This window comes from Mustela nigripes, chromosome 17 (assembly GCF_022355385.1).
Source record: "Mustela nigripes isolate SB6536 chromosome 17, MUSNIG.SB6536, whole genome shotgun sequence".
NCBI lineage: Eukaryota > Metazoa > Chordata > Mammalia > Carnivora > Mustelidae > Mustela > Mustela nigripes.
In genome coordinates this window covers 12,364,422-12,378,508 of record NC_081573.1, presented here as the reverse complement: position 1 = coordinate 12,378,508, position 14,087 = coordinate 12,364,422, and the positions used below count along the sequence as shown (strand labels likewise).

At 47.2% G+C, this 14,087-nt stretch overlaps 1 protein-coding gene across 2 annotated transcripts in view; it reads left to right on the top strand.

The window, feature by feature from the left end:
- The first annotated feature begins 5,186 nt into the window (after positions 1-5,186).
- Positions 5,187-14,087, top strand: part of LOC132005103 (zinc finger protein 585A-like) — a 32,696-nt gene continuing 23,795 nt past the window's right edge. Inside the window, exons 1-2 of one of the 2 annotated variants that reach the window (XM_059381871.1) lie at positions 5,187-5,693; positions 8,958-9,084. In XM_059381871.1, coding sequence (XP_059237854.1) covers positions 5,661-5,693; positions 8,958-9,084 — 160 coding nt within the window. In that variant the 5' untranslated portion in view covers positions 5,187-5,660. The remainder of the gene's footprint in view (positions 5,694-8,957; positions 9,085-14,087) is intronic. The other variant, XM_059381873.1, reaches the window with a different exon arrangement.

Below are 14,087 nucleotides of genomic sequence, written 5' to 3'. Positions count from 1 at the left end.
TTGACAGACAGAGATCACAAGCAGGCAGAGAGGCAGGCAGAGAGGAGGAAGCAGGCTCCCTGCTGAGCAGAGAGCCCGATGCGGGGCTCGATCCCAGGACACTGGGACCATGATCTGAGCCGAAGGCAGAGGCTTTAACCCACTGAGCCACCCAGGCACCCCTATCAGAACTTTTCTTAAGCCAGATGATATGTCTGTGACATTTTAGTCAGGCTGGATCAGCAATCAGCATTGCTCATAATATAAAATGCTTCAATGGAAATAAATGTATTTTACTAAACTCTACATTTAGCACCTTTTAATATTTCTTTTTGTTTTAAGTAGTTCTTGGAAATAATGCTTTTACAATTAAATACTGTAAGTAAATATCACTAAATCACCTTTTGGAAATTATGTTTCTCTAAAAGTCACTTTTAGAAGTTATTGTGAGCCATTGGCATCTGGGAGATACTTTTGAATAGTTGAATAGTCTTTGCCATTTATCATCTAACTTAAATAACTCCTTTGCCTTTTATTACCACTAAAACATTAATATAATACCTCCTCCAATGTTGAAACCATAACCCCCAAGTGACTATATTAAGAGCTAGGCTTTTAAAGAGGTAATTAAGGTTTAATGAGGTCATTAGGATGGGGTCCTACACTATTAGAACTGGCTTCCTTTTTTTTTTTTTTTAAGATTTTATTTATTTCTTTGACAGAGAGAGAGATCACAAATAGGCAGAGAGACTGACAGAGAGAGAGATGAGGAGAAGCAGGCTCCCTGCTGAGCAGAGAGCCCAATTCGGGACTCGATCCCAGGCCCCTGCGATCATGACCTGAGCCGAAGGTAGAGGCTTAACCCACTGAGCCACCCAGGTGCCCCGAACTGGCTTCCTTTTAAGAGGAATAGACACCAACACTGTGCTCACCAGGGGGAAGAGGACATGTGAGGACACAGCTAGGTGGCCCATCCACAAGGCAAGGAGACAGACCGTGTACCACCAAACCTGTTGACACCTTCATCTTCAACTTCCAGCATCCAGAACTGTGAGAAAGTACATTTTTGTTGTTTAAGCCAACCAGTCTATGGTACTTACGTTACAGTGTTACTGCGGTCCTGGTAGACTAGCACAGCTCTCATGTAATGTGCTCTCTTCACCAAATACATAGACAACTGTTAGGGTATGGAGTCAACCACCACTCAATTAGACAGAGAACACTCTCGATAATGCAAGTCACACAGCAAGGTTTATTTCCAGCTAGCTGGGGTCCAAGTATCTGCCCGGCACAGCGGGTTTCAGCAAGGACCCCAAGCACTCAAAACCAAAGGTTTATATAGCATTTTTTTTTTTAAATTTGCATCTTTTTTTTTTTTTTAAAGATTTTATTTATTTATTTGAGAGAGAGACAGTGAGAGAAAGCATGAGCAAGGAGAAGGTCAGAGGGAGAAGCGGACTCCCCGTGGAGCTGGGAGCCCGATGCGGGACTCGATCCCGGGACTCTGGGATCATGACCTGAGCCGAAGGCAGTCGTCCAACCAACTGAGCCACCCAGGCGTCCCGGTTTATATAGCATTTTTTAAAAACATCCAACTCACAGTAATTTTCCATCACTTCAGAAACCATACATACTTTTGGCTTGTGCCCCCCTGGTGGTTTAGTAAGATAAGCTCTTTTCTAACATCTGGTCCCCGTGGCGCAACCACCCAGCCACCCTGATGGTTTGAGCTGATTAGCTGTTGCCAGGGTGTTGCAGGGTAAAGTACTTTCTTGGAACTAAAGCAGGGTGGGAGTCCCTGGAACTAAAGTAAAGTAGGGGAGAGTTCAGTCCTTGGGCCTGAGATGGCTGCCCAAGCTAAGATGGCTGTACTTATGCTAACCCACTTTTACACAACAAGGCTCAAAGTATGAAGAGATATAGTTAAGGGGACACCATAAATTCAGAAATTGCTATGGAGATATAAGTCAGCTTTTTAAAAAACTGGGAGGGATTCAGTTTGGAGGTTCCTATTTCATTTCCACTTCTGTTAGAAGCCAAAACTTAGCTCTGGTTTGCAAAGTCCAAACAAGAAGCCTGGTCCTGAAAGTCAGGCTTTAAATCTCTCAGTATCCCCTTTATTTCCTACATACACATTTGCAGGGTATAACTTCAGAGTAACAGGGTCTGACTTACTGTCCTATCACAGTAAACTATAAAACTATATAAAATACAAATGGATGAGTCCTTTTAGGGGCCGTCCTTGGGCAAGAGTTGATCTGAAACTTCATGCTAAGCTCTCTTGTTACCTCTCATCACAGAGGTGGAAACTCTCACTATCATGTCAAAGGAAAGGTGCACACAGGTGCCATGGGCCACTGAATCCCAGCTTTCAAGTCCAAAAGCAGTGTCCTCTAAGCCTGCTCAGAGGGAGAGTTCACACTTCTCCCTCTAGAGCCTGATGACCCACATTTGGTACCAGAACAGTTCTGGGCCCAAGTGTTGGCACAATCTTGGGGAGAGGTCCACAGGGCAGGGTAGGGCCAGAATGATGCTGTCCTCCGGGGACATTGTGGTGGGCACCAAAGCCAAACTTATGTAATGAAGCTTCCATAAAAATCCAAAAGGAGGGTGCCTGGGTGGCTCAGTGGATTGGGCCGCTGCCTTTGGCTCAGGTCATGATCTCAGGGTCCTGGGATCGAGTCCCGCATCGGGCTCTCTGCTCCGCGGGGAGCCTGCTTCCCTCTCTCTCTCTGCCTGCCTCTCTGCCTACTTGTGATCTCTCTCTGTCAAATAAATAAATAAAATCTTTAAAAAAAAAAAAAATCCAAAAGGAAGGAGTTGGTTCCAAATTGGTGAACGCATGGAGATGTGGGGAGAATGGCATACTCAGAGGGAGCATGGAAGTTCCATTCCCCTGCCCACATACCTTGCCCTGTGCATCTATTCCTGGGTTATATCCTTTTATAATAAACTTGTGCTCTAGTAAATAAATGTTCTAAGAGTTCTTTTTTTTTTTTTTAAGATTTTATTTATTTATTTGACAGAGAGAGATCACAAGTAGGCAGAGAGGCAGGCAGAGAGAGAGAGAGGAGGAAGCAGGCTCCCTGCCAAGCAGAGAGCCCGATGCAGGACTCGATCCCAGGACCCTGAGATCATGACCTGAGCCGAAGGCAGCGGCTTAACCCACTGAGCCACCCAGGTGCCCTATTCTAAGAGTTCTGTGAGCTGCTCTGGCAAATTAAGGAGGGAGTCTTGGGAACTTTTTTTTTTTTTTTAAGATTTTATTTGTTTATTTGACACACAGAGAGAAATCACAAGTAGGGAGAGAGGCAAGCAAAGAGAGAGAGGTAAGCAGGCTCTCCGCTGAGCAGAGAGCCCAATGAGGGACTCCATACTAGGACCCTGAGATCATGACCTGAACTGAAGGCAGAGGCTTAACCCACTGAGCCACCCAGGCACCCAGTCTTGGGAACTTCTGATTTATAGCCTGTTGGTCAGAAGCACAAGTAACAACCTGAACTTGCAGTTGGCATCTAAAGTAAGGGGCAGTCTTGTGGGATTATGGGACTATTTATTAGATAATTTAGTAATTTTCTTTCCAATTACCTACCTGTGTTCTTTTTTTTTTTCCCTAAGATTTTATTTATTTGATAGCAAGATGGTGAGTGAGAGTGCATGGGGGATTGCGGGGGGGAAAGCAGAGGGAGAAGCAGACTCCCTGCTGCGCAGGGAGCCTGAGGCAGGGCTCTGATGAACAAGGCAGATGCTTAACCAACTGAGCCACCCAGGCGCCCCTAAAATAATCTTAATTCTCCATTCAGAACTGTACCTGCAATCACTGATAAATGATAATCACTTACCAGCAAGGACATGGGAACCTAGGGTTGAGATGCCCCTTTATCTGGAAGTTCAGAGGTGCCTGGGTGGCTCAGTGGGTTAAAACCTCTGCCTTTGGCTCGGGTCATGATCTCAGGGTCCTGGGATCCAGCCTCATGTCGGGCTCTCTGCTCAGCGGGGAGTCTGCTCCCCCCCCCCCGCCGCCTCTGCCTGCCTCTCTGCCTACTTGTGAACTCTGTCTGTAAATAAATAAAGTCTTTAAAAATTAAAAAAATATTATCTGGGCGTTCAGACGTTCTGCAGACTTCTGCAACTGTGAAAGTTATAGCCAGTGACCCAAACTAAGATAGCATTAAGGTTGGTCTTTGTTTGAGATAGATGTCAATCTTCTCAATAGAATTGAGTGTATTGGGTTTTGGAATGTAGGTGAGGTTCAGTGGGGTGAGGTCCAGAGCTGACAACCAGGAAGGAATTCTTGAGATGTCTTTGGTACAAAATGGTGGCTTTATTAAAGCATGGGGGCAGAAAGAGCTGCTGTGCCGGGGGGGGGGGGGGTGTTGTGAGGGGTGGCTGCTTATATACTATGAGGTTGAAGGAGGTAAGGAAAAGGAAGGTCTCAAGGATTTTTCATACGTTAAAGAAGATTCACAGGATACCAGAATCCTTGCCATAGTCAAGTTAAGATCGTTTTTCTCTCTAGCAAGGTATTAACATGAAGATAGTTGGGAGCTTCCTGGAGGAACATTACACTCTGTCTGCTTCCAAGTATCTGTCAATGGGCTGCAGGTTATAAGGACCTTAACCTTATCTACATTTCCTTCTGGAAGCTGGGTTATTGATAGAAATGTAAATTGCTAAGACTTTTGTAAACTGAGGGACACTCGGGTCTTGCAGGATTGTGATCTAAGTTAACTGTTTTTCCTTCCCTTTCCTTTGCTTTAGGATATCTGGGAGTGTCTGAGGAAATGCCAAGGATATCTCATGGGAAGGGGGGTGTCAGCTTCTGACTCGTCCTTAGTTTGCCTTCTGTTCCCTCACCAAGTGTACTTTAGAATATCGAGTGAGAAATATAGGGATAAAAATGGGCAGGACACAATCACTAATGCTACAGGCAAGGCACAGATTTTCTGTGGGAGCCAGAGACAGAGATCCTGCTTGTTCACCAGCTTAAGGGCGGCCTAACATCTTCTTTATTCCCAGTCAGGGCCCCCGTGTAAAGTTTTCCCCTTGTGCCTGGCCAATCATAAGAGAACGCACAAAACTGACAAATGCATCAATTTACATGTCTTTCAGAGGAATAACAAAATTCCTCTGTGGACCATTTTATGTCCGAATGACTCTGTGGAATGATAGGGCCATTCAGATCGGTGGATTTCAGAGCATTTCAGTAACAGTATTAGCCTCTGGGAGCAGGCTGACTTACAGATATGAAGTGAAGCCTTGTCACTGCAGTTCACAAAGCGCAAATCCCCTCCCCTCGCCCCTAGGCGTGCAGCATCCCTCAAGAGGCCGCACGGCCAAAGCTCTGATTGGTCAGGCAGGAGAAAAACCCTTGCTTTGGCCGCTGGGGGGCTCCAACTACAGTACCCAGAAAGTCCTGCGCGGATTTCAGCCAGTGGAAGAACTTCCGCGGGAATACGCCTCATGGGGGCGGGACTTCCGGCCTCCTCCTTGTGGCGGCCATTTTGCTGCTCTCGGGCGTGCCGGGGCGGGACCGAAGTGACGGAACTGTCAAGGCGCAGAAGTCGTTGTCCCCACGGCAGAGAGGCGGGTCCGCGGCTGGCGACACCGCCCGGACTGCCCCTCGCGGGGGCCGGGAGGGGGACCGCCGGTCCACGTGTCCACTCCGCCCATAGAGTCCGATGGCGGCGGTCGCGCCCAGGGACCCGGCTCAGGTAAGCGCTCGTCCCCCGGGCCCTCCCCAACCGAGACTCCAAAGGCCCGAGCGCGGGGCGCCTGCTCGCGGCCCTGCGGCCCAGGGCCCGGTGGGCGGGGGCGCGTGTGTGAGCGCCGGCGGGCTGCGTGCGGGAGCGGGCTCCGGGCTGAGGGGCCGGCTGGGGCGGGGGCTTCAGGGGGCCTGAGGCAGGAGGATTCTGCCCTCAGGGGACGAGGGGATGGAGAGCGTGAGGCGAAGACCCCTGGACTGGCGTGCCGCGGTGCGGTACCTTCGCTCCTAGGGCCCTGGAGGGTCATGAGCAGAGGAGGGATGCAGTCTGTGTTAGGGTGTTAGCGGCTTTCCAGAAGCTGCACAAGGGAGCACAGGCTGGAATGGGGGTGATGACGAGGCAGCCCTGAGAGTGGAGTTCTTGTCTGAGGTCGCAGAGCTGGTGGGAGGAGCATTGAGGACTGAGGCACAGAGATTAGTTAGCCCGAGGTCACTGGTTCCAGGGCTGGGCGAGATGCAGGGGAGGCCTCGTGTCGTGGAGCCCAGCCCTGGTGTCCTCCCCTCAGTCGCAAGCTGTGAAGGATGTGAAAGCACTTAAGAACCTATACAAGTCAAGAGAGGTTGCCTCAGTCCTCTGGTCTTGACATCGCCAGTATGGTGTCCAGGACTGTGGTGTCTTGAGGCTCTTCCCTTCCTATTTTTCCAGCTGCTGGGTGTGGGCACCCTGAGCATACCCCAAGCCCAGGGTCCTGAGTGCAGGCCAAGGGGTATGTGCATGTGTTCCTGTTGTTGTCAGCCAATATAAATAGGTGTGCAAATGCTTGAACCTGTTTTCATTCTCCCTGCTGGGATCAAAGAGCTGAGGGTCAAGAATCAGGTCTCTAATGTGGCTGTTGAGAATTTGGGCATCTTTTAGGTAGGTCATGAGAGGTTTGGATCAGGGGGGTGGTGGTCTTATCTAAGTCTTAATGGGGTCCATTATGCATTACGGAATGGATAACAGACTGTGGAGGTAAGGGAGGAGGCAGGGAGCCCAGGAGGAGGCAGCTGCTGTGATCCAGATTGATGAACCAGAGTGGTGACCATAGAGGTGGACTCCCTGTGCATTTTTTTTTTTAAGAGGGGTGGATTTTTTGATGTTGTAGTTCAGAGGAGAGAAAGGGAAGAGTCCAGGATGACCCCAGGGATTTTGGTCCTCGAAGCTGAAGGGATGGAAGTTCCATCAACTGGGAGGGGTAATTGATGGTAGGTTAATTTTCTCTGGGACTATGAGGAGTTTTGTTTGGTCCTCTTAAGAGTCTGAGATGTTTCAGAGAATTGTGAGTGGAGATAGCAAATGCATATCTGGACTTACAGGTCTGGGCATCTTGGAAGGAGGTTTGGGTGAAGACATCCAAAAGTGGTGACTGTTATGTGGACCAGGTGGAGCTGTGGGTTGCATTTAGATTGAGGAATGTGGGTCATCATGACAATGCCTTGGCTGGTCAGCTAGAGGAGGGTGCAAGATGAGCAGTAAGTGTCTTGCTGTACACCTGATCAGTGTTGCTGATGAAGGAGGGAAGTGATCATGGTAACCATATGGGAGAGAGAGAATGGTCTGGTAGGTGATCAAGGCTTCCATGGGGTGAGTGGACATGAGATGGCTGTGGAGGCAGGGGAGTAACTGAGACAAGATGACACTGAAGCCAGGCTCCTGCTTATTCACTACTGAAGTTTCACTGGAATTTTATGGTGAGCTTTGGTGGTGTCTACGGTGTTCAGTCTTTTTTTTTTTTTTTTTTAAGATTTTATTTATTTATTTGACAGACAGAGATCATAAGTAGGCAGAGAAGCAGGCGGAGAGAGAGGAGGAAGCAGGCTCCCTGCTGAGCAGAGAGCCCGATGCGGGGCTCGATCCCAGGACCCTGGGATCATTACCTGGGCCGAAGGCAGAGGCTTTAACCCACTGAGCCACCCAGGCGCCCCTACAGTGTTCAGTCTTGATGGTGGATAGGTCTGGGGCAGACTTTAAAAAGTGGTGGCTATTGTGAGGACCAGGATGGGATTGTGGATCACATTTAGAAAGTGCAGTGTAGGTTACAGTGGTAATGCTGTTTGCAGGTTGGAAAGACTAGGGTGCATGCTAAGAATGATGAACCCAGAGGAGGGAGAGAAGTGATGGTGCCAATGGTGAGGGAGAGAGGATGATCTGGTAGGTGGCTAAAGCTTCCATGGGATGTGCAGGTGCAAGATGGCTTCAGAGGCAAGAGAGTAATTGAAGGAAGATGAAACCGAGGGTAGGGCTCCTGCTAATTCACTACTGTATGGATTTACCAGAATTTTATTGTGAGTTTTTTTTTTTTTTTAAAGATTTTATTTATTTATTTGTCAGGGATAGAGGGAGAGAGAGCAAGTGAGCACAGGCAGACAGAGAGGCAGGCAGAGTCAGAGGGAGAAGCAGGCTCCCTGCCGAGCAAGGAGCCTGATACGGGACTCGATCCCAGGACGCTGGGATCATGACCTGAGTCGAAGGCAGCTGCTTAACCAACTGAGCCACCCAGGCGTCCCTTGTGAGTTTTGATGGGGTCTGGGGCGTTTTGGTCTTGGTAGATAAGATCTGGGGTAAATGTAGTCATTTGTAAGAGGCCTTACGCCTAAGGGAGACTCTAAGGGAGGGAGACTCTAAGGACTGGGGTTTTAGGGCAGGTTGAGTGGAGGGTCGGGATTTGGGACTGCTGAGGGGACAGCACGTGCATCCCAGAAGTGGAAGTGGGCCATGGGCATTTGTAATTTGTATGTACCTCTGGCTAGTATCAAAGCAAGGATTGGAGGTACAGAGGAGCCCTTCAAAGCAGAATCCAGGGCTTTGGCCAAAGTAGAGCTATGGGAGTGCAGCTGAGGGGACTGAAGATGTGAGAGAGGTACAGTTAACAGAACAATGTGCACAACAAGAGGAAGTGTGAGCCAAGGGCCTCACTGTTGGAGCCGAAGGGCAGAGCATGAGCCCGCATTTCATTGTGTCTTGGGAGTCTCAAAATAGAGACCTTGGGGGAATGGACAGTAGGGACCCTCCACGCCAGGAGGAATTTGGATGACCTCCCTGTTCCTTCTGCCTGATGTCGCTGAGGGCAGAACGCACTGAATAAAGAGAAGCCGAAGATAGGGTGGGCGTTAGTGGCACCTAGGCCTGGTGTTTCTGAAGCTCTGAAAGAGGGTGAGTGTGGGATACATGTGTGGTGAGATGGACTGTGGGACCTCAGGATGTTCATGGTTTCATCTGTCCCCATCATAACAGGATAGTGTGACCTTTGAGGACATTGCTGTGTACTTCTCCTGGGAGGAGTGGAGGCTTCTTGATGAGGCTCAGAGATGCGTGTACCACGATGTGATGCTGGAGAACTTTACACTTGTATCCTCACTGGGTAAGGCCCTCCCCCTCCCCAGTGGCCTGAAGTAGGCTCTGTTCCTTCCCTGCCCACCATCTCGCAGTGTCTCTCACATGTGGACCGTGGGCATTGCTTGCTTCTCAGCTTTCTGGATAATTGCTGTGTTGATAGGGCTGGTTTATTTGCACTGCTGTCTTCTCTCCCCCACAGCCTCAACACCTGCTATACTGAACCCTCTTAGAAAGGGTTCAAGGTTAGTAGATCTTTAGTGAGCTTCATGGATTCCGCCATGCTTGGCCTTTGTTTTGGTCATTGTGCACAGATCCATGTCACTTCTGTATCCTAGCATTTGTTTGTTTGTTTGTTTTTAAAGTAAGCTCTGTACCCTCAGGGCTTGAACTTGTAACCCACATGTCAAGAATTGTGTGCTCTACTGACTGAGCCAGAATCTGTTTTTTTTTTTTTTTTTTTTTTTTTAAAGATTTTATTTATTTATTTGACAGAGAGAAATCACAAGTAGATGGAGAGGCAGGCAGAGAGAGAAAGAGAGGGAAGCAGGCTCCCTGCCGAGCAGAGAGCCCGATGCGGGACTCGATCCCAGGACCCTGAGATCATGACCTGAGCCGAAGGCAGCGGCTTAACCCACTGAGCCACCCAGGCGCCCCCAGAATCTGTTTTCCAGTTTTGGATCTTTTCTCTTAGCCGACAGTTCCTTGTGTTGCTTATGTCAGCTTTGCATGCATTGTCATAGTCACTACTTACCTGAACCACAGGCTGCTTTTCAACACAATTCCTGCAAGGTTTGTAGTTTAGGTGCATTTTCTCCACACACACACACATCCCCAGCTTTCTGGAGATAGAAAATTATATAAAAGTGCACAGGGGGTGCCTGGGTGGCTCAGTCAGTTGAGCATCCGACTTTTGGTTTCGGCTCAGGTCTGATCTCAGGGTTTTGAAATTTAAGCCCCAAGTCTGGCTCCACACACTATGAAGTCGGCTTGTCCCTCTTTCATCCTCCACTTGTGCTCTCTTTCTATCAAATAATTATGTAAAATATTTAAAAATATACATATTAAAAAAATTAAGTGCGCAGTGTGATGATTTGTTACATGTATACATTATAATATAATTTCCACAACTTGAAGTTCATTAAATATCACCACCTTGTAAAATTACATTATTTTTTTTGTAGAAATGCTTAAATTTACTCTTAGTAGATTTCACGTATACAGGATCATTAACTGCAACCATCATGCTGTAGGTTACATCTTCATAACTTTTCAATCTTATTTTTTAAATTTTTAAAATATTTATTTATTTCAGAGAGAGCGCATGAGCGGCAGGGCGGGGGAGGGAGAAGCAGACTCCCCGCTGAGCAGGGAGCCCATTGCCGAGCTCATTCTCAGGACCTGGGGATCATGGCCTGAGCCAAAGGCAGATGCTTAACAACTGAGCCACCCAGGCGCCCCAAGAGTCGGACTCTTAACTGACTGAACCACCCAGTGTTCCTGCTTGTACTATAGTTTACTAAGTGTGTCCCAGAGCATTACATCTAGAAAAAGAAATGTACATTTAAAAATATTTTACTGCTGGAGCACCTGGCTCAGACCGTTAAGTATCTGCCTTCAGCTCAGGTCATAATCCCAGGTTTCTGGGATTGAGCCCCGTGTTGGGCTCTCTGCTTCTCGGAAAGCCTGCTTCTCTCTCTCCCACTCCCCCGGCTTGTGTTTCCTCTCTCACTGTGTTTCTCTCTGTCAAATAAATAAATAAAATCCTTTTAAAAAGAAATTTTTACTGCTGAAAAATGCTACCGTCATCTGAAATTCCAGGAAGTATCTTCTTTGCTCCTGAAGGGTCTTACCTTGATATCAACAGCTGCTGACTGGTCAGGACGGCAGCCTGCAAGGTTAGGGCAGCTGTGGCAGTTGCTTAAAGCAAGACAACAGTGAAACTTGCTGCATTGATTGACTCTTCCTTTCCTGAGTGATTTCTCTGTAGCAGTCGATGCTGTTCTATGGCGTTTTACGCACAGTAGAACTTCTTTCAGAATTGTAGTCAGTCCTCTCACACCCTGTTGCTCCTTTATCAGTGAAGTTTATGTAATAGTCTAAATTCTTTGTTGTCATTTCCGCAGTCTTCATAGCATTTTCACTAGGAGTAGTAGATTGCATCTTTTTGAATTTCTAAAAATTTTTAACTCCAGTATAAGTAGTGTTTTTTAAACATGTTTTTAAATTTTAGATTCCATCTGAATAAACTTTCCTTGCTCATCCATACAAAGCGACTTCTTATCCATTCAAAAAATTTTTTTAAAATTTAAATTCCATTAATTACATATAATGTATTTGTTTTAGGGGTACAGGTATGTGATTCATCAGTCTTATATCCATTAAAATCTTTTTTTTTTTTAAAGATTTTATTTATTTATTTGACAGACAGAGATCACAAGTAGGCAGAGAGGCAGGCAGAGAGGAGGAAGCAGGCTCCCCGCAGAGCAGAGAGCCCGATGTGGGGCTCGATCCCAGGACCCTGAGATCATGACCTCAGCCGAAGGCAGCGGCTTAACCCACTGAGCCACCCAGGCACCCCATATCCATTAAAATCTTATCATGAACTTGTTGCAATTCAATCATATCATCAGGCTCCATTTTTTTAAAAAAATTATTTATTTATTTGACAGAGATCACAAGTAGGCAGAGAGGCAGGCAGAGGGAGAGGGGGAAGCAGGCTTCCTGCTGAGCAGAGAGGCCAATGCAGGGCTCTATCCCAGGACCCTGAGACCATGGCCTGAGCCAAAGGTACAGGCTTAGCCCACTGAACCACCCAGGTGGCCCTTTTCTTTTTTCTTTTTTTTTTTTTTTAAGATTTTATTTATCTGGGGAGAGCGAGCAAAAAAGTGGGAGGAGGAATGGAGGAAGAGGGACAAGCAGACTCCTTGCTCAGTGCAGGGCTCAATCCCAGGTCCCTGAGACCATGATCTAAGCTGAAATCAAGAGTTGGATGTTCAGCCGAGTCATCAGATGCCCGCAGGCTCCACTTCCAATTCTAGTTCTCTTGCTATTTCTATCACATCTGCAGTTATTTCTCTAGGGATGTCTTGAACCCTTCAAAGTCATCCATGAGGGTTGACATCAACTTCCAAACTCCTGTGGATACTTTGACCTCTGCCACCCATGAATGGCAGCTGGGATGATGCATCCTTTCCAGGTTTCGATTTACTTTAACCAGATCCATCAGAAAAACCACTATGATACCCCTTGCCTTATACATTGTTTGTTTGTTTCTTTCTTTGTCTTTTTTCATTGTTGTTAAGATTTATTTATTTGAGGGCGCCTGGGTGGCTCAGTGGGTTAAGCCGCTGCCTTCGGCTCAGGTCATGATCTCAGGGTCCTGGGATCGAGTCCCACATCGGGCTCTCTGCTCAGCGGGGAGCCTGTCTCTGCCTTCCACTCTGTCTGCCTGTGCTTGCTCTCGCTCACTTTCTTTCTGACAAATAAATAAATAAAATCTTTAAAAACAAAAAACAAAACTAGAACTACTGAAGGTTTGGGCTCATTTGCTAGAGAGCCACTGTACCAGAAATACAGGTACTCTGGGAGGGGATCATCTCCTGGCAATTGTGTTGATTACCTACCTTAGGCCAGAGCTACTTTCTGGTGACATCCAAAGAACAACGTACTAAGAAGGAAAGGACTGACTGTATTATACACGTTGGTCCATCTACTTGTGATTTCTCTCTGTCAAATAAATAAATAAAATCTTAAAAAAAAAAAAAAAGATTTATTTATTTGAGGGGCGCCTGGGTGGCTCAGTGGGTTAAGCCGCTGCCTTTGGCTCAGGTCATGATCCCAGAGTCCTGGAATTGAGCCCTGCATCGGGCTCTCTGCTCAGCCAGGAGCCTGCTTCCTTCTCTCTCTCTCTCTGCCTGCTTGTGATCTCTCTCTGTCAAATAAATAAATCTTTAAAAAAAAAAAAGATTTATTTATTTGAGAGAGAGGGAGAGCACGTGTGCATGTAGGGGGTGTGGAGAGCAGAAGGAGAGGCTGAGCAGAGGGAGAGGCTATGTGTGGAGCCTGATGCAAGGCTTGTTCTCAACAAATTGTATTTCTTTCTTTTTTTAAGTTTTTATTTATTTATTTATTTTAAAGATTTTATTTATCTATTTGACAGAGATCACAGGCAGGCAGAGAGGCAGGCAGAGAGAGAGGAAGGGAAGCAGGCTCCCTGCTGAGCAGAGAGCCCAATGTGGGGCTCGATCCCAGGTCTCTGGGATCGTGATCTGAGCCGAAAGCAGAGGTTTTAACCCACTGAGCCACCCAGGCGCCCCTTATTTGTTTATTTGACAGACAGAGATCACAAGTAGGCAGAGAGGTAGGCAGAGAGAGAGCGGGGAAAGCAGGCTCTCCACCGAGCAGAGAGCCCGATTTGGGGCTCAATCCCAGGACCCTGGGATCATGACCTGAGTCACAGGCAGACGCTTTAACCCACTGAGCCACCTAGGCACCCCAACAAATTGTATTTCTTAAATAATAAGACCTGAAAGTCAAAATTGGGGTGCCTGGATGGTGCAGTTGGTTAAGTGTCTGACTCTTGGTTTAGGCTCAGGTCATGATGTTGGGGTTGTGGGATCGAGCTCCTCTCCCTCTACTCCAACTGCTTGTGTGTGCATGTGCACTCTTTCTCTCTCTCTTTCTCTCAAATAAATAAATCTTTAAAAAAAGTCAAAATTATTCGGGTTACGTGGGCTACAGAATGGATGTTGTGTTAACAGGCATGAAAACGTTAATGTTGTAAATTGCCATCAGAGTTCTCGAGTGACCAGGTGCTTTGTCAATGAACAGTAATATTTTGAAAGAAATCTTTTTTTCTCAGCAGTCCATCTCAGCAGCGTGCTTAAAATAGTAAACCATGGGGCGCCTGGGTGGCTCAGTGGGTTAAGCCGATGCCTTCTGCTCAGGTCATGATCTCAGGATCTTGGGATCGAGTCCCACATCGGGCTCTCTGCTCAGCAGGGAGCCTGCTTCCTCCTCTCTCTCTCT